The sequence below is a fragment of the Myotis myotis genome, unplaced genomic scaffold (assembly GCF_014108235.1).
Source record: "Myotis myotis isolate mMyoMyo1 unplaced genomic scaffold, mMyoMyo1.p scaffold_m19_p_19, whole genome shotgun sequence".
Taxonomy (NCBI): Eukaryota; Metazoa; Chordata; class Mammalia; order Chiroptera; family Vespertilionidae; genus Myotis; species Myotis myotis.
The window spans coordinates 7,598,988-7,616,082 of record NW_023416323.1 but is presented as its reverse complement, the minus strand read 5'-3'; the positions used below and the strand labels follow the sequence as shown (position 1 = coordinate 7,616,082).

General features: G+C 50.7%; 1 protein-coding gene across 5 annotated transcripts in view; it reads left to right on the top strand.

The window, feature by feature from the left end:
* RYR1 (ryanodine receptor 1) overlaps window positions 1–17,095 on the top strand; it is a 129,884-nt gene that overhangs the window by 59,263 nt on the left and 53,526 nt on the right. For 3 of the 5 annotated variants that reach the window (XM_036345695.1, XM_036345697.1, XM_036345699.1), the window contains exons 59-76: window positions 327–394; window positions 493–614; window positions 1,069–1,118; window positions 1,760–1,820; window positions 1,911–2,149; window positions 3,748–3,829; window positions 4,407–4,537; window positions 4,752–5,084; window positions 5,902–6,142; window positions 8,005–8,092; window positions 8,197–8,289; window positions 8,687–8,701; window positions 9,810–9,980; window positions 11,513–11,572; window positions 11,821–11,958; window positions 16,063–16,175; window positions 16,357–16,453; window positions 16,703–16,809. In XM_036345695.1, the coding sequence (XP_036201588.1) occupies window positions 327–394; window positions 493–614; window positions 1,069–1,118; window positions 1,760–1,820; window positions 1,911–2,149; window positions 3,748–3,829; window positions 4,407–4,537; window positions 4,752–5,084; window positions 5,902–6,142; window positions 8,005–8,092; window positions 8,197–8,289; window positions 8,687–8,701; window positions 9,810–9,980; window positions 11,513–11,572; window positions 11,821–11,958; window positions 16,063–16,175; window positions 16,357–16,453; window positions 16,703–16,809 (2,209 nt within the window). The remainder of the gene's footprint in view (window positions 1–326; window positions 395–492; window positions 615–1,068; window positions 1,119–1,759; window positions 1,821–1,910; window positions 2,150–3,747; window positions 3,830–4,406; window positions 4,538–4,751; window positions 5,085–5,901; window positions 6,143–8,004; window positions 8,093–8,196; window positions 8,290–8,686; window positions 8,702–9,809; window positions 9,981–11,512; window positions 11,573–11,820; window positions 11,959–16,062; window positions 16,176–16,356; window positions 16,454–16,702; window positions 16,810–17,095) is intronic. The other 2 variants (XM_036345698.1, XM_036345696.1) reach the window with 1 other exon arrangement.

The following is a 17,095-nucleotide window of genomic DNA, read 5'->3' as shown; positions in this document are numbered from 1 at the left end:
GAAATTGATTTCCATTTTAATATTGACCTCTTGTTTCGTTTATTTCAAATTTACTCAGTGCCAGTATTGATGTTCAGGAAGAAAAGGGCTTGTGATAGGAGAGGAGGGGGATGTTCCATGGCCCTGCCCCATTCTCAGCCTCAAGAAGGGTTTGAGCAAAGAGTTAGGGCAGCAGATGAAAGGTAGGAGAGAGAGTTTTATTTCAGAGCCAACAAGGTGACTTCATGTGAAGAATTTATCTCCCATCCTCTCCAAACTCTGTCCCATCAGAACACCCTGAGTTCACTAGCCTTGAATCCACCATGACCCCTTTTTGCTCCCCTCAGAGGCTGTGGTCAGCAGTGGACGAGTAGAAAAGTCCCCGCACGAACAGGAGATTAAGTTCTTTGCCAAGGTGAGAGGTGGGCTCAGAAGCTGGAGGAGGCTGGGAACTGGATAGACTCTCTCCGCCCTTCACTCAGTCACACTCATCTCTTCCCCCTCACTCTTCAGATCCTGCTCCCTTTGATCAACCAGTATTTCACCAACCACTGCCTGTATTTCTTGTCCACTCCGGCCAAAGTGCTGGGCAGTGGTGGCCATGCCTCCAATAAGGAGAAGGAAATGATCACCAGGTGGGCTGCCCTTTGACCTCTGACCCAGCCCCGTGGCCTCACAGCATTGTAATCCTGGACCTTATGCTCCTACTGTGGACCTTAGGGGCTCTGTCCTGGGGGCTGGGCACTGACTACCTCCATCTGCAGAGGCAATTAAAGGGCAGGGTGACCAACTGTCCTGTTGTGCCCGAGACCGAGGTGTTTCCCAGGACATGGGGCTTTCAGGCAAACTGGGATGAATTTGTTGCCCACTCCGCCCCAACATGCCAGTTATTGCCAGTTACTTTCAAGCTGACTCATCTCTGCCCCTCCCCACCCCTCCTGTCTTCTTCTTTTTCTTCCCCATCATCCTATCTCCTCGTGGCTGTCTCTGTCCCTCGCCCTATGCCTGCCTCCTCTAACTGTGTCATCACTGCCCTTGTCCCCTTGGAGTCTTTGCACCCTGTTTCCCCTGTCCTTTCTCTATCATTAGCCTCTTCTGCAAGCTTGCTGCTCTTGTTCGTCACCGCGTCTCTCTCTTTGGTAAGTAACTTTGCTCCCTACGCCCTTCTTCTTAATATTCCCTCTCTTCCCCTCATTACCAACCCCACCCTGAAGAAGTATGGCCCAGGTTCATGCCTTAATTTGAACAACCTTTACTGTGTTCTTCCCCTCGACCCTACATGGACTAGGTAGACCTGGGGGCAGTGACTGGGACAGTCCTGGGCCCTGCCCTCATGGAGCTCACAGGCCAGGACAGGGAAAACAGGCTCATCACCAGAGAGTGAAGGCCTGAGGGGTCAGGGCCTGGATGGTGGAGGGTCAGGAAGGGGACGGGGGTGGTCAGGGCCTGGATAGGGAAGAACGGAAGCCTATGGGAGTCTGAGTGGGGGTGCGGAGATGTAATTTGGGGTGGATGTAGATCAGTGGTTCTCAACCTTCTGGCCCTTTAAATACAGTTCCTCATGTTGTGACCCAACCATAAAATTATTTTCGTTGCTTCTTCATAACTGTAATGTTGCTACTGTTATGAATCGTAATGTGCAGGATGGTCTTAGGCGACCCCTGTGAAAGGGTCGTTCGACCGCCAAAGGGGTCGCGACCCACAGGTTGAGAACCACTGATGTAGATGCAGGTACTGTCCTGTAGTCCTTCCTTCACCCAAACTCGTCTTCATCCCTCAGGGACGGATGCCCCAGCTGTTGTCAACTGTCTTCACATCCTGGCACGCTCCCTGGATGCCAGGTAGGGCTACAGGTCATGGTGCCCACTCCTAGATTCTCTGAAATCTAAACTCTCATACTCTAGAACTGGGTGCCCCCACTTCCCTCCTAGGACGGTGATGAAGTCAGGCCCTGAGATCGTGAAGGCTGGCCTCCGTTCCTTCTTTGAGAGTGCCTCAGAGGACATCGAGAAGATGGTAGAGAACCTGAGGCTGGGCAAGGTGTCACAGGCGCGCACACAGGTGAAGGGTGTGGGCCAGAACCTCACCTACACCACGGTGGCCCTGCTGCCCGTCCTCACCACCCTCTTCCAGCACATCGCCCAGCACCAGTTTGGAGATGATGTCATCCGTAAGGACTACTGACCCTAAGTGGGGAGGAGGGGGGGCAATTCAGCCAACATCACCCGTCCCTGTGTGCCCAATAGAATCATCAGGTGTTTAAATGTGTATTTATTGAGTGGATTTATTGCCATAAGAAAAGTGTGCAGTCAGTAAATTAGTAGGTAACAGAATGAGTTAATTAGGATGACTTCAGCAGCTCTATCAACAGAGCCTAAATCACATAGCTTAAGCGAGATGGAATTATATTTTTGTCCTGTGTAACAGTCTATTTGTAAGTGGATCATAATGTCAGGACTCCAGGTTCCCTTCATTTTGTTGCTCTGCTGTCTCTGAAATATTGCCTTTATCCACATGGTCCAAGATAGCACACCATTACATTCTTATTCTAGCCAGTAGGAGAGGAGAAAAAGCAAAGAGGAGGGCACTTCAATTACTTTAAAGGAACAACTTACAAGTGGTCTGAATCACTCCTGCTTACATCAGTCCCATCAGCCAGAACTTAGCATGTGGCCCATGTTTCTGCAAAGGAGGCTGGGAAAGTAGCCTTTATTCTTGGAGGCCATGTGTAGAGCTACATTTTGGAGGTCTAGGAAGAAGAGAAGTACAGATAGTAGGTAAGAACAGGTGCTGGGAGTCAATTAGCAGTGTCTGCCATGTTTATTCTACCAAGGGCCTCGATCCCTGCAGGGGGGAGCCGATCAATCAATGTTGATGTTTCTCTCATCAATGCTTCTATCTCCCTCTCCATTCCTGTATCTCTAAAATCAATAAAACATTTTTTAGAAACCCTAGTAAGGAAAGTAGAACTTGGATGGGGATTTCCATTTTACTTGGAAATTTTAATACTATACAGAAACGTCAACAGAAGAGAATTGTTAAGAACTTGCCCCATTTGCTTTACCTTTCACTTTACGGATGAAAGGATCTGCAGACTTTTCTGAGCTTTCGACTATGAGTTGCACACATAGTGACATCCCATCCCTGAATATTCAGCTTGTATCTCCTAAGTAAGAACCTTCTCTCACATAACCACATATCAGAATCACCCCTAACCTGACTATATCTAAGTTTCCCTATTACTCTCAAAATGCCTTTGATTTTTTAGAAGTTCAGAATCCAGTGATGTTTCTCTCATGGCTTTATAGTCTCTTTTCAATCTAGGACAGTCCCCCTGCCCGCTTTTTGCCTTGTGACATTTGTGAACATTTGAGATTCTTAACCTGACCATCCAAAGAGGATGGGTGGCTAACCTAAAATTCTAGCCAGGATTGCATGTGTGTTTGCATTTTTCTGGAAAGTATCCATCACTATCATCAAAGACCTCCATGAGTCCTCTATCGAGTGTCTGCTGTTTGCCTTGTTTTAATTGCTTTCCAAGTATTAACTGGTTTTATCCTCACAATAACCCTCATGAGGAAGATACTATAATTATCTCCATTTTACAGATAGGAAAACAGGCCAAGAGAGTGGTATTTGCTCAAGTCACAAAACTAGTAAATGGCAGGCAGCTCTCCAGCCCCTGCTCTTACCCACCATTTGGATATAAGGGAGGGGTTTGGGGCACTGGTGTGGGCAGATCCTCCACCCTCGTTCTCTCTCTCTCAGTGGATGACGTCCAGGTCTCATGCTACCGAACACTGTGCAGCATCTACTCTCTGGGAACAACCAGAAACTCTTATGTGGAAAAGTAAGAAGGAACAATCACAGTTTGGGGCTGGAATGAGCACTCTGGGGCCTCAGAGAGGGGAGGGCGCAAGAAAAGATTGGGGGTGAGTGAAAAGCAGGGGAGATGTTCAAAGTCTTCAACAGCCGCACTTTGTGGCAGATGCAGTTCCCCAAGGAGGCCACATGAGGGCACTCAGGTGAAGGCCAGCAAAGGAAATGGAGGCCTCCACGCTGGGGTTGGGGGCTGAGTGGGGTGGGGGGATGACCAGGCTCTTGCTGGCCCAGATGCCAGGGTGTTCTTTGCTGAAGAACAAGCTTGCCCTGACAAGGGGCTTGCAGAAACGAGGGTAGCACACAGGAGCCATAGCACATTGGGGCACTGGGAGGGCCCTGGCAGTGCTCATGTGGGCTCTCCTGAGCCAAGAGCACAGGTGGAGCAAGAGGGCATTCAAGAAGCCTGAGAAAAAGGCCATATCTGTGCCCACCGGTGAGCAGCACTCTGCTTCAAAGGGTTCTGGGGAGAGTCCCTTCTGTGGAGGCTGGGGCTGGGACCTAGGTCCAGGCGAAGGACATGGGAGCTAAGGAGCATCCTCTTTCAGGCTACGGCCAGCCCTCGGGGAGTGCCTGGCCCGCCTGGCAGCGGCCATGCCTGTGGCGTTTCTGGAACCTCAGCTGAACGAGTATAATGCCTACTCAGTGTACACCACCAAGTCTCCCCGGGAGAGGGCCAGTAAGTTGTGTGGGGCTAGGGCAGCTGTCAGGGTTCCAGTCCACATTGGGAGCAATGTGGCCCCATCTGGGCTCTGAGGGACTGAGGATTCCCAAGCTTGGGTGTGCTCCAGATTGGGGAATCCCAGGGCTTATGGTGGACCCTAGTATGTGGTGTGGACACTGAGGTCTGAGGGTGATGGGTTGGCATGCCCTGATCCCTCCCTGCACCCCAGTCTTGGGGCTCCCCAACAGCGTGGAGGAGATGTGTCCTGACATCCCGGTGCTGGAGCGGCTCATGGCAGACATCGGGGGGCTGGCCGAGTCGGGGGCCCGCTACACAGAGATGCCACATGTCATCGAGATCACCCTTCCCATGCTGTGCAGCTACCTGCCCCGCTGGTGGGAGCGCGGGCCTGAGGTGCCCCCACCCACCCTGCCCGCTGGGGTCCTCCCACCCTGCACAGCTGTCACCTCTGACCACCTCAACTCCCTGTTGGGGAATATCCTTCGAATCATCGTCAATAACCTGGGCATTGACGAGGCCTCGTGGATGAAACGGCTTGCTGGTGGGTCTGGGGGGCACTAAGCTTCGGAGGGCTGGGGCCCCTTGATCTAACGGTCTGAGAGGGAGATCCCAGGCTCCATGGTCTCCTGGGAGTTGGGAGGAGTCAGAGTCTAGGTTTTTTCGGGATTGAAGGTCAAGGGTCATCACAAGGGGTGAGAGGCTCAGGGCTGAAAGGATGAGTCCGGGGAGTCCTCCAGGCTGGATTCTGAATTTCTGGAACCTGGGAGTGGGTTAGATCAGGATTTAGGAACAGGGTCAGAAGCCTTATGCAAATGGTCAGAGGATGAGGTTCCTGATAAGGATGGGTTATAGGTAAGAGGTCAAGACATTAGTCCTTAAAGGGTTGGGATACCTGGTTTAGAAGTTCTATGTCAAAAATTGGTTCAAACCAGAGGTTGGGGCTGGAATCGGAGGCCAGGATCAGAGGCCAAAGGCTGGGGTAAGAAGCCATAGTGAGAAATCATGTAGTGAGGAAGAGTCTAGGTAGGGACCAGGTCAGAGGTTAAAGACGGGTGAGAGGTTACAGGCTAGGGTAAGATATCAGTTGGGGTCACAGGTCAGGCACATGTGTTAGGCTGGGATCACAGGTTCAGGTTACGGGTGATGGTTGGGATCAGGATTCAGGGACTATGTTACAGGTCACGGCCCAAAGTCAGAAGTGGGATTAGAGATAAATGCTGGAGTCAGAAGCCAGGGTCAGGCTGGGGTCAATGATAGCTGCTGGGTCAGAGGAGTCATGGGATGGGAACGGAGGTCATAGGTCAGATTCTGGAGTTAGAGGCTGGCCAGCAATGAGTGTCCCCACTTTGCTCCTGCAGTGTTTGCCCAGCCCATTGTGAGCCGGGCCCGGCCGGAGCTCCTGCACTCACACTTTATCCCAACCATTGGGCGTCTGCGCAAGCGGGCGGGGAAGGTGGTGGCCGAGGAGGAGCAGCTGCGCCTGGAGGCCAAGGCAGAAGCCGAGGAGGGTGAGCTCCTCGTGCGGGATGAGTTCTCTGTGCTCTGCCGGGACCTGTATGCCCTCTATCCACTGCTCATCCGCTACGTGGACAACAACAGGTCAGCATGTCCCCATTGTCCCCCCATATACCTCAGCCTAACCTCTGGCTTTCCTGAATCCCTTCTGACTTGCTACAAACTTCTTGCCATTCTCACCCAACCTACTGACTCCAACCCCATTGCTTCTGGCTCAACAAAATCCAACCCACTGGATTTGCTCCCTTCCTGCCCCTTTGCCCCTCCTGAATCTGAGCCCCTGTAAGGTTGCAATGTCAGCTACAAGGAGCCCTGCTTTTCTCTCCAGCACTAGGCCTCCAGGCTTGGGTAGATGAGGTGGCTGATATTTGTGCAGCAAAGCCCAATCATTAGGCCTTTCTCTGTCATTGGGAGAAGAAAGATAGTCCAGATGTGACCAGTCTCATTCCCCCAGAAACATAGATCTTTAATAAAAGGGCAAGGGCAGGTATCAACCAACTGCTAATGTCTCTCTAAATTCAGAAACTGTTTAAACAATTATTGACTCCTACGTGCAGGCTAATTCAGGGATAGTAAATGAGTTTCAACTCCAGTTCCATCCTTGTTGGGAAAGATTTTAAGGTTGTCCTGGGAGCAGAAAAGGAAGTGGTGGTATGCATGCTGGATGCATCCTTGCACATCCACCTTTTTGATCACCAGTGGGTACTGCTATAGGGCAGATTCCTAGGAGTGGGCGAGCTGGGTCAAACAGTTTGAACAAGTAAATTGTGGTATATTCACGCAGTGGAATATTACACAATAATTCAAATGAATAAAGTCACAACACACAACATTGATAAAGCCCACAAACATCAGGTTGAATAAAAGAAGCCAGGAAAATAAAATAAAAAATATTACATATCCTATCATCTATTTATATAACGTTCAAGAAGAGACAAAAATAATTCATGGTCTGTAAGTCAAGATAAGGGTCATTTTTTCAAGAGGAAGGAAGTGGGAGTGGCTGGGAGGGACACAAGGGTAGTTCTGGGGACTGAAAATGTTCTATTTCTTGAGTTGGGTGGTGGTTGGTTACACAAGTGTGTTCACTTTGTGATATTTCATCAAGTTGACACTTTATATGCATGTTATATTTCTTTTTTTAACTGTAGAAAAAATTTATTTGCCTCATTAAAAAATCTCGATAGTGCATTTAACTATAAATTCAATCTTCTGATTCAAGGAGTTGCAAACAAAGTTTAAGTAGAAACTTTTGATTGCTTTAGGTTTACATTTAAAAAAACTCTTAAATTTTCCGAGGGAACATAAAAAACCCAGATTTAAAAAACCGTAAAGCATAAATTTATAATTAATGGGCCTATTATTCTGCTCCCAGTGCCTGCTCTGCAGGAGAGAACACTCCCACCTACAGCTAAAGTATGGGATAAAACAGTTACAGACTGAATCCTGCATCAGCTACTGACAGAGCTGAAATAATTTAGGGTGGGAAAGTTATGTGTCATTATCTTACACAATTTCGCTCCAAGAGTAAAAAAGCGAACCCAAAGGCTCAGCTCTTTCCTGGCTTTAAAAATGTCCCTGTCTGCCCTCCTCCCTGCGATCCCTCCCTCCCTCCAGGACAAAGCAGAGCTAAAGGTCCCTGTGGTGGTGACTCCAGGGCTGTCCTCACACCCAGGGAACAAAGGGGATTCCCAGCCATTGTCCTCCCTACGCTGAGCATCACCAGCACTGTGCATGTTACATTTCAATAGAGAAAGAAAAAAAGCTTGTAAAGGAATGGTCATTTATCAACTTTAAATAATCTGAATGGCCAGATTACCTAGAAAATTCCACCCCTCCCTTTGGAGTCTCCTGGTCCCCCTGACCCTCTCCCCTAAGATCTCTTGTGTAGCCCCCCTCCTGGGTGTCTCACCCCATCCCTCACCAGCCCCTTCCCTGCTGCCCAGGGCGCACTGGCTGACGGAGCCCAATCCCAACGCTGAAGAGCTGTTCAGGATGGTGGGCGAGATCTTTATCTACTGGTGCAAGTCCCACGTAAGTTCCTGCTCACTCCCTGCTCCTCTTCATACCTGAGAAGCTGCTGCCCTGAGATGCCCTCCCCCCACCCTGCCTGACCCCAGTACTGCCTCTGCCACCAGAACTTCAAGCGTGAGGAGCAGAATTTCGTGGTCCAGAATGAGATCAACAACATGTCGTTTCTGACTGCCGACAACAAGAGCAAAATGGCCAAGGTGGGTGCTTTGCTCTGGGAGGTGGCCTTAGCAGGGAAGGAGGGAACACCCAAGGGCTTCCTACCTGCCCCTCCTCATCCAGCCGGCTGCCCTGTCCTGGTCACATTCCCTGCAGCCCTCACAGCTTTGTCCCCTCTCATCTTGCATTTCCTTCCTCCTATCCCCATTATCCCAGGTCCCCGCTCCTCTCCCCTTATTCCTCTCAGAACTGCCCTCTACAGGGTTCAATCTAAAGGACAAACCCACCCACCCTGAGTCAAAGTCTGGGAATGCCCTACAAGGGGATGCATGTCCAGTGGGCAGAGAGCTTGGGTTAGGTAAACTTGGAATTAGGTCTGGGGTTCTCTGAGGGACTGGGGTAACCCTTTTTGTCTCTGTCTGCCATCTGATGAAACAGGCAGGAGACGTACAGGTCAGCCCCTCATCTGGAACCTTCCGCATGACTCTTGGCTAATACCTTCTTCCCCACAAACCCCAGCATCTGCACCCCTCCAGAAAACCCCTGTCCCTATTCCCCACCCCTCATCCTTGGCTCCCAGCTACCATCCTCTTTCTCTCCCCATTCCTCTCTGTCCCCAATCATCCATTCCCTTCCCAACCCTCAGCTTTGAGCAAATTTACTTTTTTTTTTTCTTAACTTTCGTTGAAAAAAAAAAAAAGAAAAAACCCACCTCTCAGCTTTCCCCAAAGCATCAAAGCATTGTGGGCTAAGGTCCATTGTGGGCTGAGGCTGTGAGGAATGGGAATGAGGGTGGGACAGGCACGTGCATGCTGAGTTTAAGACTTGGGCTCTGGAATGAGAGAGACTTGGGTTAGAATCCTGACTCTGGCAGTTGGCTATGTGACCTTGGTCAACAGTCTTATCCTTTTGAGCTGCTGATGGCATTTGGCCTGTGGCCCCTGGCCCAGCACTCTGCAAGGACTCAGATGCATGTACAGCCTCCATATTTCGAGCTGGTGTGGATATGGCTCTGGCCAAAGCTTGTCACCCGGGTTTCTCATTGGCATGACTGGGGTGGTCCTGACCATAGGTCTGCACCAAGGCTCAGAACATGGCTATGGGACTCCATGCCCATGTTTCTGTTCCCAGATCTTTTTGGATCTCTCTGGCATCTTCTCTCTTCCTGTTTTCTTGTCCATCTCAGTCTCTCAGTGTCTCTCTTTTTCTTCCAACTTCTCTTGTCTCATCTTTGTTTCATCCTTGGGAACTCAGTCTTGAGATATGAAGTGTGGGGCTGTGCATGTTTTTTTGGAGGGATGTTGTACTGAGAGTTCTCAGGGGATTTTGGGAGAAGACCTCCAGAGGTTGAGAAAGGCCTGGAATTTGGGGGAATCTGTAAGGGTTTGGGACAGAGTTAGGAATCTGGGATAGGGGTTGGGGTTAGGAGGGTCAAGGCTGGGCATCTGGTGAAAGAACAGCAAGGACTGGGGTGGTAACTGGGGCAATGGCTGTTGGGGTGGGAACCAAGCATGGGGCTGGGCTGGCATTCATGCTGGTGCTGAGCCCCATGTCCCCACAGTCAGGTGGCTCAGACCAGGAACGCACCAAGAAGAAGCGCAGGGGGGACCGGTACTCTGTGCAGACATCGCTGATTGTGGCCACACTCAAGAAGATGCTGCCTATCGGCCTGAACATGTGTGCACCCACTGACCAGGACCTCATTGCACTGGCCAAGACCCGCTATGCTTTGGTGCCTGCCGGACCCCATTCTGGGAACCTGCCAGGATCCCACTCAGCACCCTACACCAAGCCCCCAAGACCCCAGGAGCCCACTGGGAGCCCTCCGTTAGGACCCTACTGAATCCTTCTCTAGGACCCTGAGGACTCACTGGACCCCCTAGGATGTTAAGGACCCCACTCAAGAAACTGCCAGAGCCCTAGGACCTAAGGACCCTACCTGGGACCCCACTGAAATCCAGAAATACTACTAAGACCCTCTCCGATCCTCCCCACATAAGCCTTCCACCAGCTGCTGGGTTGACAGGCCTAGAAGGACCACATTGAGCCTTTAGGGATCCAACTGAACACCCTCCCCAGGACCATGCCAAACCCATTATGACCCTGAGGACCCCACCCAAGATACCATTAGCACCCCTGAGACTCCTCTGAGCCCCCCACCAGGACCTCCCTAAACTCCTCGGGAGCAATGAGCAATGAGCCCCTCATGATCCCACTGGCCTTCCCCTGAACCTCTTGGTCTCCATTGAGCTCTCTAGCTCATCACCTCTTTCCCTTAGGACGATGCTGGACCCTCCCTCTGGACTCTCTTGACGCCCAGCTAAACCCCTCAAAACTCTCAGGGGCCCAGTGAGCACCTGTGACCCTAAGTAGCCCTGCAGAATCCTAATGGCCCCTTCCCCAGGTCTATGAACAATCTGAGGTTCCAAGAATCCACAGGATCAATTGACCCTGCCCCTGAACTCTAAGCCCTCTGGAACTTAAAGGAGGCCTCCCAGGACCCCACTTACCGCTTGTATGGAATAACACCCTCCCTCACCCCTGATCCTATTCACCACAAGAACCTAAGAGGATCCTATCCCGAGACCTCTAAAACCTCCCCCAGGACCCTGCTAAGTAACCTTATAACTTACTACCCCCACTGACCTCCCCTGGTATCTTTCCCTCAGGACCTCGGGCTCCTCCTAGGACCTTGCTGAGTCCTGCCAAGACCCCAAAGAACTCTTTGACCCCTCAACTTGGTCCTTGAGGGCCCCCTTCTCCTGGGACTCTAAGGAACCCCCACACTACTGACCCCTCCTTTGGCCTGTGTAAACCCTACCCATGACTTGGTTGATATACCTGATCTCCCATGACCTCTACTAACCTAGCCATTTTCCTTATAACCTCCTTCACCCCATCTGAGTAAATACACCCTATCCATTTCCCACTTACTTGCAGTCCCACTCGGACCCTCCTCTGACGTCCAATAATCCCTCTGTGGTCTTATTTGACCTTTGAGGCTATCCTGTCACCTTCTACCTCCTCTCACACCCCCACGAGGCCCTTCTAATCTTTACTGTCTCTTCAAGGTGCCTCTGTGGCCTCTAGGACTCCCCCTCTGATCACTCCTGATCTCTGATTCCTTTCAAGTTTCTCACCCATCCTCCCTACACAAGCCTCCCACCAGTTGCTGGGATGACAGGCCTAGAAGGGGAAGGGTTACGGGTCAAGGAGGGCGCTGAGCCCTCCGGAGTGACCCAGTCTGGCCATGTTTCCCCCCAGAAAGACACAGATGAGGAGGTCCGGGAATTTCTGCATAACAATCTTCACCTTCAAGGAAAGGTAGGCCTCCTTAATCTGCACATTGGGATACCAGCAACAAAAAGAGCCAACTTATGCGCACTTACTGTGTACCAGGCATCGAAAGCGGGACCTTAACTTGTACTCACTTCCCACCGGATTGAACGGGGCCCAGTAGCGCAGGGCCATTCCCCACCCCACCCCGCCCCACCCCGCCAGAAGCCAGAAGCCGGCCGAGGGAGGGCCTTGCGGACAGGCTCACTCCAGCCCACTGTTCTTCCTCCTCTCAGGTGGAGGGCTCCCCTTCTCTGCGATGGCAGATGGCCCTGTACCGGGGCCTCCCAGGCCGCGAGGAGGACGCGGACGACCCTGAAAAGATCGTGCGCAGAGTCCAGGAAGTGTCTGCGGTGCTCTACCACCTGGAGCAGGTGGGCGGCCAGCGGGGTCTTACTGCTGAGTTGCCGAGCTATGATCTCCAGGCCGGACAAGGGGCGGGCCTTACGTTTGTGGGCGGGGCCTGAGGGTGTACCTGGGCTTTTGGGGGAGGAGGGGCAAGGGGTGGTCTTGGGTCTGTGGGTGGAGCTTCTGTGGAATCGAGTTTAAATCGAGGCTTAGGCACAGCCAGTAGGGGCCCAGTGGTTGAGCCTTTTTTTAAAAATTAATCTTTATTGTTAAGATTATTATAGATGTCCCTCTTTTTCCCCCCATTACCCCCCTCCACCCAGTCCCCACCCTGCCCCAGGTCTTCACCACCCTATTGTCTGTGTCCATAGGTAATGCATATCTATACATATAAAAGCCTAAGCAACGGAACCATCGGTCGACCAGTTGATATAACATGCACTGACCATCAGGGGGCAGATGCTCAACACAGGAGCTGCCCCCTGGTGGTCAGTGCACTCCTACAACCAACCTCCTGTGGCCAGCCAACCTCCTGCAGTCCCTCCCTCCAGCCTGCCAGCCCCAATGACCCTGATTGGGCCACCAGCCAAACTTCCTGCAGCCCCAGCTCTCCCCCCAGCCAGCCAACCTCCCTCGGCCCCTCCCCCCACCAGCAAACCTCTCATGGCCTCAATTGGCCCCGATCGCCAGCTAGGCTGAGTGACCCCACCCGTGCACATATTCATGCACCGGGCCTCTAGTATGCATATAAGATCTTTGTTTAATCTCTTCCCACGCCCTTCCTGCCTTCCCTCTGAGAATCTTCAGTCTGTTCCATTCCCATGCCTCTGATTCTATTTTATTCATCAGTTTATTCTGTTCATTAGATTTCTTATTTGTTTATTTTGATTTTTAGATTCAATTGTTGACAGATATGTATTTACTAGAGGCCCGGTGCACAAAATTTGTGCTCTGGGGTGGGGGGTTCCTCAGCCGGGCCTGCACCCTCTCGCAGTTCAGGAGCCCTCAGGGGATGTCTGACTGCTGGTATAGGCCCACTCCCCACAGGGCTTCTGGCCGTGAGCCTGGCTTCTGGCCGAGCGGTGCTCCCCTTGTGGGAGTGCACTGACCACCAGGGGGCAGCCTCTGTGTTGAGCGTCTGCCCCCTGGTGGTCAGTGCAAGTCACAGTAACCGGTCATTCTGCCGTTCAGTCGATTTGCATATTAGCCTTTTATTATATAGGATTGCCTTTTTATTGTTCATATTTTTATCTTTTTCTTTTTCTTCTTCCTCTTGTTTAAAAATACCCTTCAACATTTCATGTAATACTGGGTTGGTGGTGATGAACTCCTTTAGCTTTTTCTTATCTGTGAAGCTCTTTAACTGACCTTCAGGTCTAAATGAGAGCTTTGCTGGGTAGAGTAATCTTGGTTGGAGGTCCTTGCTACTCATCACTTTGAATATTTCTTGCCACTCCCTTATAGCCTGCTTAGTTTCTGTTGAGAAAACAGCTGACAGTCCTATGGGCACTCCCTTGTAGTTAACTGTTTTTCTCTTGCTGCTTTTAAGATTCTCTCTTTAGCCCTTGGCATTTTAATAAGATGTGTCTTGGGTGGGGCCTCTTTGGGTTCCCTTGTTTGGGATTCTCTGTGCTTCCTGGACTTGTAAGTCTATTTCTTTCACCAGGTAGGGGAAGTTTTCTGTCATTATTTCTTCAAATAGGTTTTCAATATCTTGCTTCTTTCTTCTTCTAGCACCCATAATGCAAATATTGGTACACTTGAAATTTTCCCAGAGGCTCCTTATACTATCTTCATATTTTTGGATTCTTTTTTCTTGTTGCTCTTCTGATTGGGTGTTTTTGCTTCCTCATATTTCAAATCATTGATCTGATTCTCGGGATCCTCTACTCTACTGTTGAATCCCTATATATTATTCCTTATTTCAGCCAGTGTATGCTCAATTTCTGACTGGTTCATTTCCTTTTTTTGTTTGTTTGTTTGCTTTTTGGCATTCTCACTGAGATCCTTGAAAGTATCACTAAGTTCCTTGAAGGTCTCAGAAAACTCTTGACTAACCTTATAACATGGCTTTGAATTCTATATCCAGTAGTTTGCTTCCTTCCATTTCTTTCATTGTTGGCATGTTTCTTTGTCTCCGCATTTTGGCTGCTTCCCTGTGTTTGTTTCTATGTATTGGGTAGAGCTGCTATGTCTCCTTGAGTTGATAGAGTGGTCTTGTGTAGTAGGTGTCCTATAGGGCCCAGTGGCTTAGCTTCCCCAGTCACCTGAGCTGGGCACTTTAGGTGTGCCCCTTTGTGGGCTTGTGCACAGTCTTGTTGTAGTTGAACCTTGATTTCTGTTGGTGTCATTGGGAGGAATAGACCTCCAGGCCAATTGGCTGTGAGGACCAGCTATGGCTACAATAGAAGAGCTGCTGTGCAGGAGACACCCCTAAGGAGCAGGACTTGCTTTAGTGGGACTTTGGTGCTCACTGAGTCTGCCCCTTGAGTGTGTCGCTTATGGATGCACAGAGTTGTAATCTGGTATGGTCTGACACTGACCACTGGGTGTACTGGCTCTTTGGTCTCTAGGGAGGTGCAAAGTCAACCACTGCCTGGGGCCACCTATCTGCAGATTCCCCCTATTTGTATCCGTTTTGGAAGTGTCCAAGCGAGGCTCAGCTGTGCAGCAAGGCAGGCTGGTGCTAGTGCTGGGTGTTGGGCTTTTACTGATATGTTTGGGGCTCCCTGACCCTATTGAAGCTTGTTTGAGAGATTTTAGCAAAGTCTGAAGCCTGAGCAAAGACAGGCCATTCATATGCAAAAGCAACTGCACAAAGGTTGGGTGGGGCTGAAATTTGGATGGGGTGGGGGTCTCAGGGAATCAACAGGGTGATGGAGCAAACATATTTGGCTGTCAGTCAGCCATGCAACTGAGGAGGTCCCAACACAGGAACAATGACCCCTGTTAGCACCTCTGACTGGGAGAAAGCCACCTCTGAGTTCCTGCCCTGATGCCAGACAATCCAGTTCCTTCCCATATGTGTCTGTGTCCCCTAGAGACTTATCTTGGTGCTGGAGCTCAGAGGAAGTAGGGTCTTGTAAGTTCAATTCGTGTGCAGGCAGGCACTTTAAGAGGATCAGCTGGGTCTTCAGCAGCCTCTGTGTTACTGAGTCCCAATCCCTGCTGGTTTTCATAGCCCATAGTTTTGGGGACTTCTTTTCCCAGCTCTGGGAGCTTGGGCTTGGAGTCTGGTGTGGGGCTGGGACCCCTTGCTCCTTACGGGGAGCCTCCGCAAAGATGATCTCCCACCCAATTAAAAAATCCACACACATGGGTGTTGGTCCAACCTGATCCGTGCCACCACCCCACCTACCAGTCTCAGGGTGCTTTCTTCTTTACTTCTCTAGTTGTAAAACTTTCATTCAGCCAGATTTCAGGAGGTTCTGGATGATGATTGTTCTGTATTTTAGGTGTAATTTCATGTGGGTGTGGGAAGCAGTGGGTACAGGCACTTACATATGTAAGTGCTGCCATCTTGGTCCCATGAACCAGGATGTCACAGTTTGATTCCCTGTCAGGGCACATGTCCCAGTTGAGGGCTCGATCCCCAGTAGGGGAAATGCATGAAGTAGCCGATGGATGAGTCTCTCTCATCATTGATGTCTCTCCCTCTCACTTCCTCTTTCTGAAATCAATAAAAAACATTTTTTTAATTTTTTTTTCTAAGTCTAATGTTAAGGTGAATTATAAATAAATAAATAAATAAATAAATAAATAAATAAATAAATAAATAAATAAATTGAGGCTTAGAATGGAAACTTGAATCAGTGCGCTCAATCTTGGGCCCAGGACAGAACTTTGGTTCAGGTAGTGGGGCCTTATGGAGACTACTTGACTCCTGGGAAGGGCCTTGGAATTAGGGGCGGAGCCTGGGTAGAGACCCTCGGTCTGTTGGTGGGGCCTAGGAGAGAAATTTTGGTCTGGAAGCAGAGACCAGGTTAGAACCTTGACTCTGTCAGTGGAACCAAAGTGTTTCTTCGGCCCTGTTAGTCGGACCTGGGCACAGATGGGCAGTTTTACTCAGGCTGGAAGTGGGAATCAGGCCAGGGGCAGAGTCTGGGGACATGACATTGTTCTGCCCCCAGGTCGAGCACCCTTACAAGTCCAAGAAGGCTGTGTGGCACAAGCTCTTGTCCAAGCAGCGCCGGAGGGCGGTCGTTGCCTGTTTCCGCATGACCCCCCTGTACAACCTGCCCACGTAAGACACCCAGGGCGGAGGGGAGCTAAAGGGACCTCGAAGAAAGGGTGGCTGAGAGGGCAGGGGATGGAGGGCCAGTATGTTGGGCTCTTCGGGAATGGTTGGTGGGGCAGCTTTGTGGGAGGTCAGAGGAAGCGGAGGAGAGAAGGTCCCACTGTCACTCCACACACTTCCCTTGCAGGCACCGGGCAAGCAACATGTTCCTGGAGAGGTACAAGGCCACATGGATCCTGACTGAAGACCACAGTTTTGAGGACCGCATGATAGATGACCTTTCAGTGAGCTGGGGCCTGCCTGGGAGTGTGGGGGCAGAGCTGGATAGGGCTGGGGCTGACCCTGCCTGTTGCACATCTCCAGGGGTCACCCTTCACACTGAGAGGTATGAGAAAGGTGCCTCTGGCTTGAACAGAATCAGGGAAGGGTGCAGGATGTGGGGCATGTGAGAAAAACATCCAGCCCGTCAGGGTTATGGAGGAGACAGGACGGGACTCTGGAAGCCCCTTCCCCAACCCCACTCCTTCCCCCAGAAAGCTGGGGAGCAGGAGGAGGAAGAGGAAGAAGTGGAGGAGAAGAAGCCAGACCCCCTGCACCAACTGGTCCTGCACTTTAGCCGCACCGCCTTGACTGAAAAGAGGTGAGGACCCTTCATAGGTCTTGGGAAAAGAACCCACTACCTCCCTGCCCCCAGCAACCTCCCTGTTTCTCAAGAGAGACCTTCTGTGTCCTGGGGGAGCTGATCTCTCAATGTCACTTTACCAGGATAGGCAGGGCCACCATGTACCACTGTCAGGCAGAGCACTCACAAGGGCATCTTTGAAGGTTTCACATCTCAGGCAATATTGATTTTGACATTTTTAGAAGAAAGTATCTGCTCAAACAAAATCAGTATACTGTAGGAACAAATCAGTAAATTATGACAA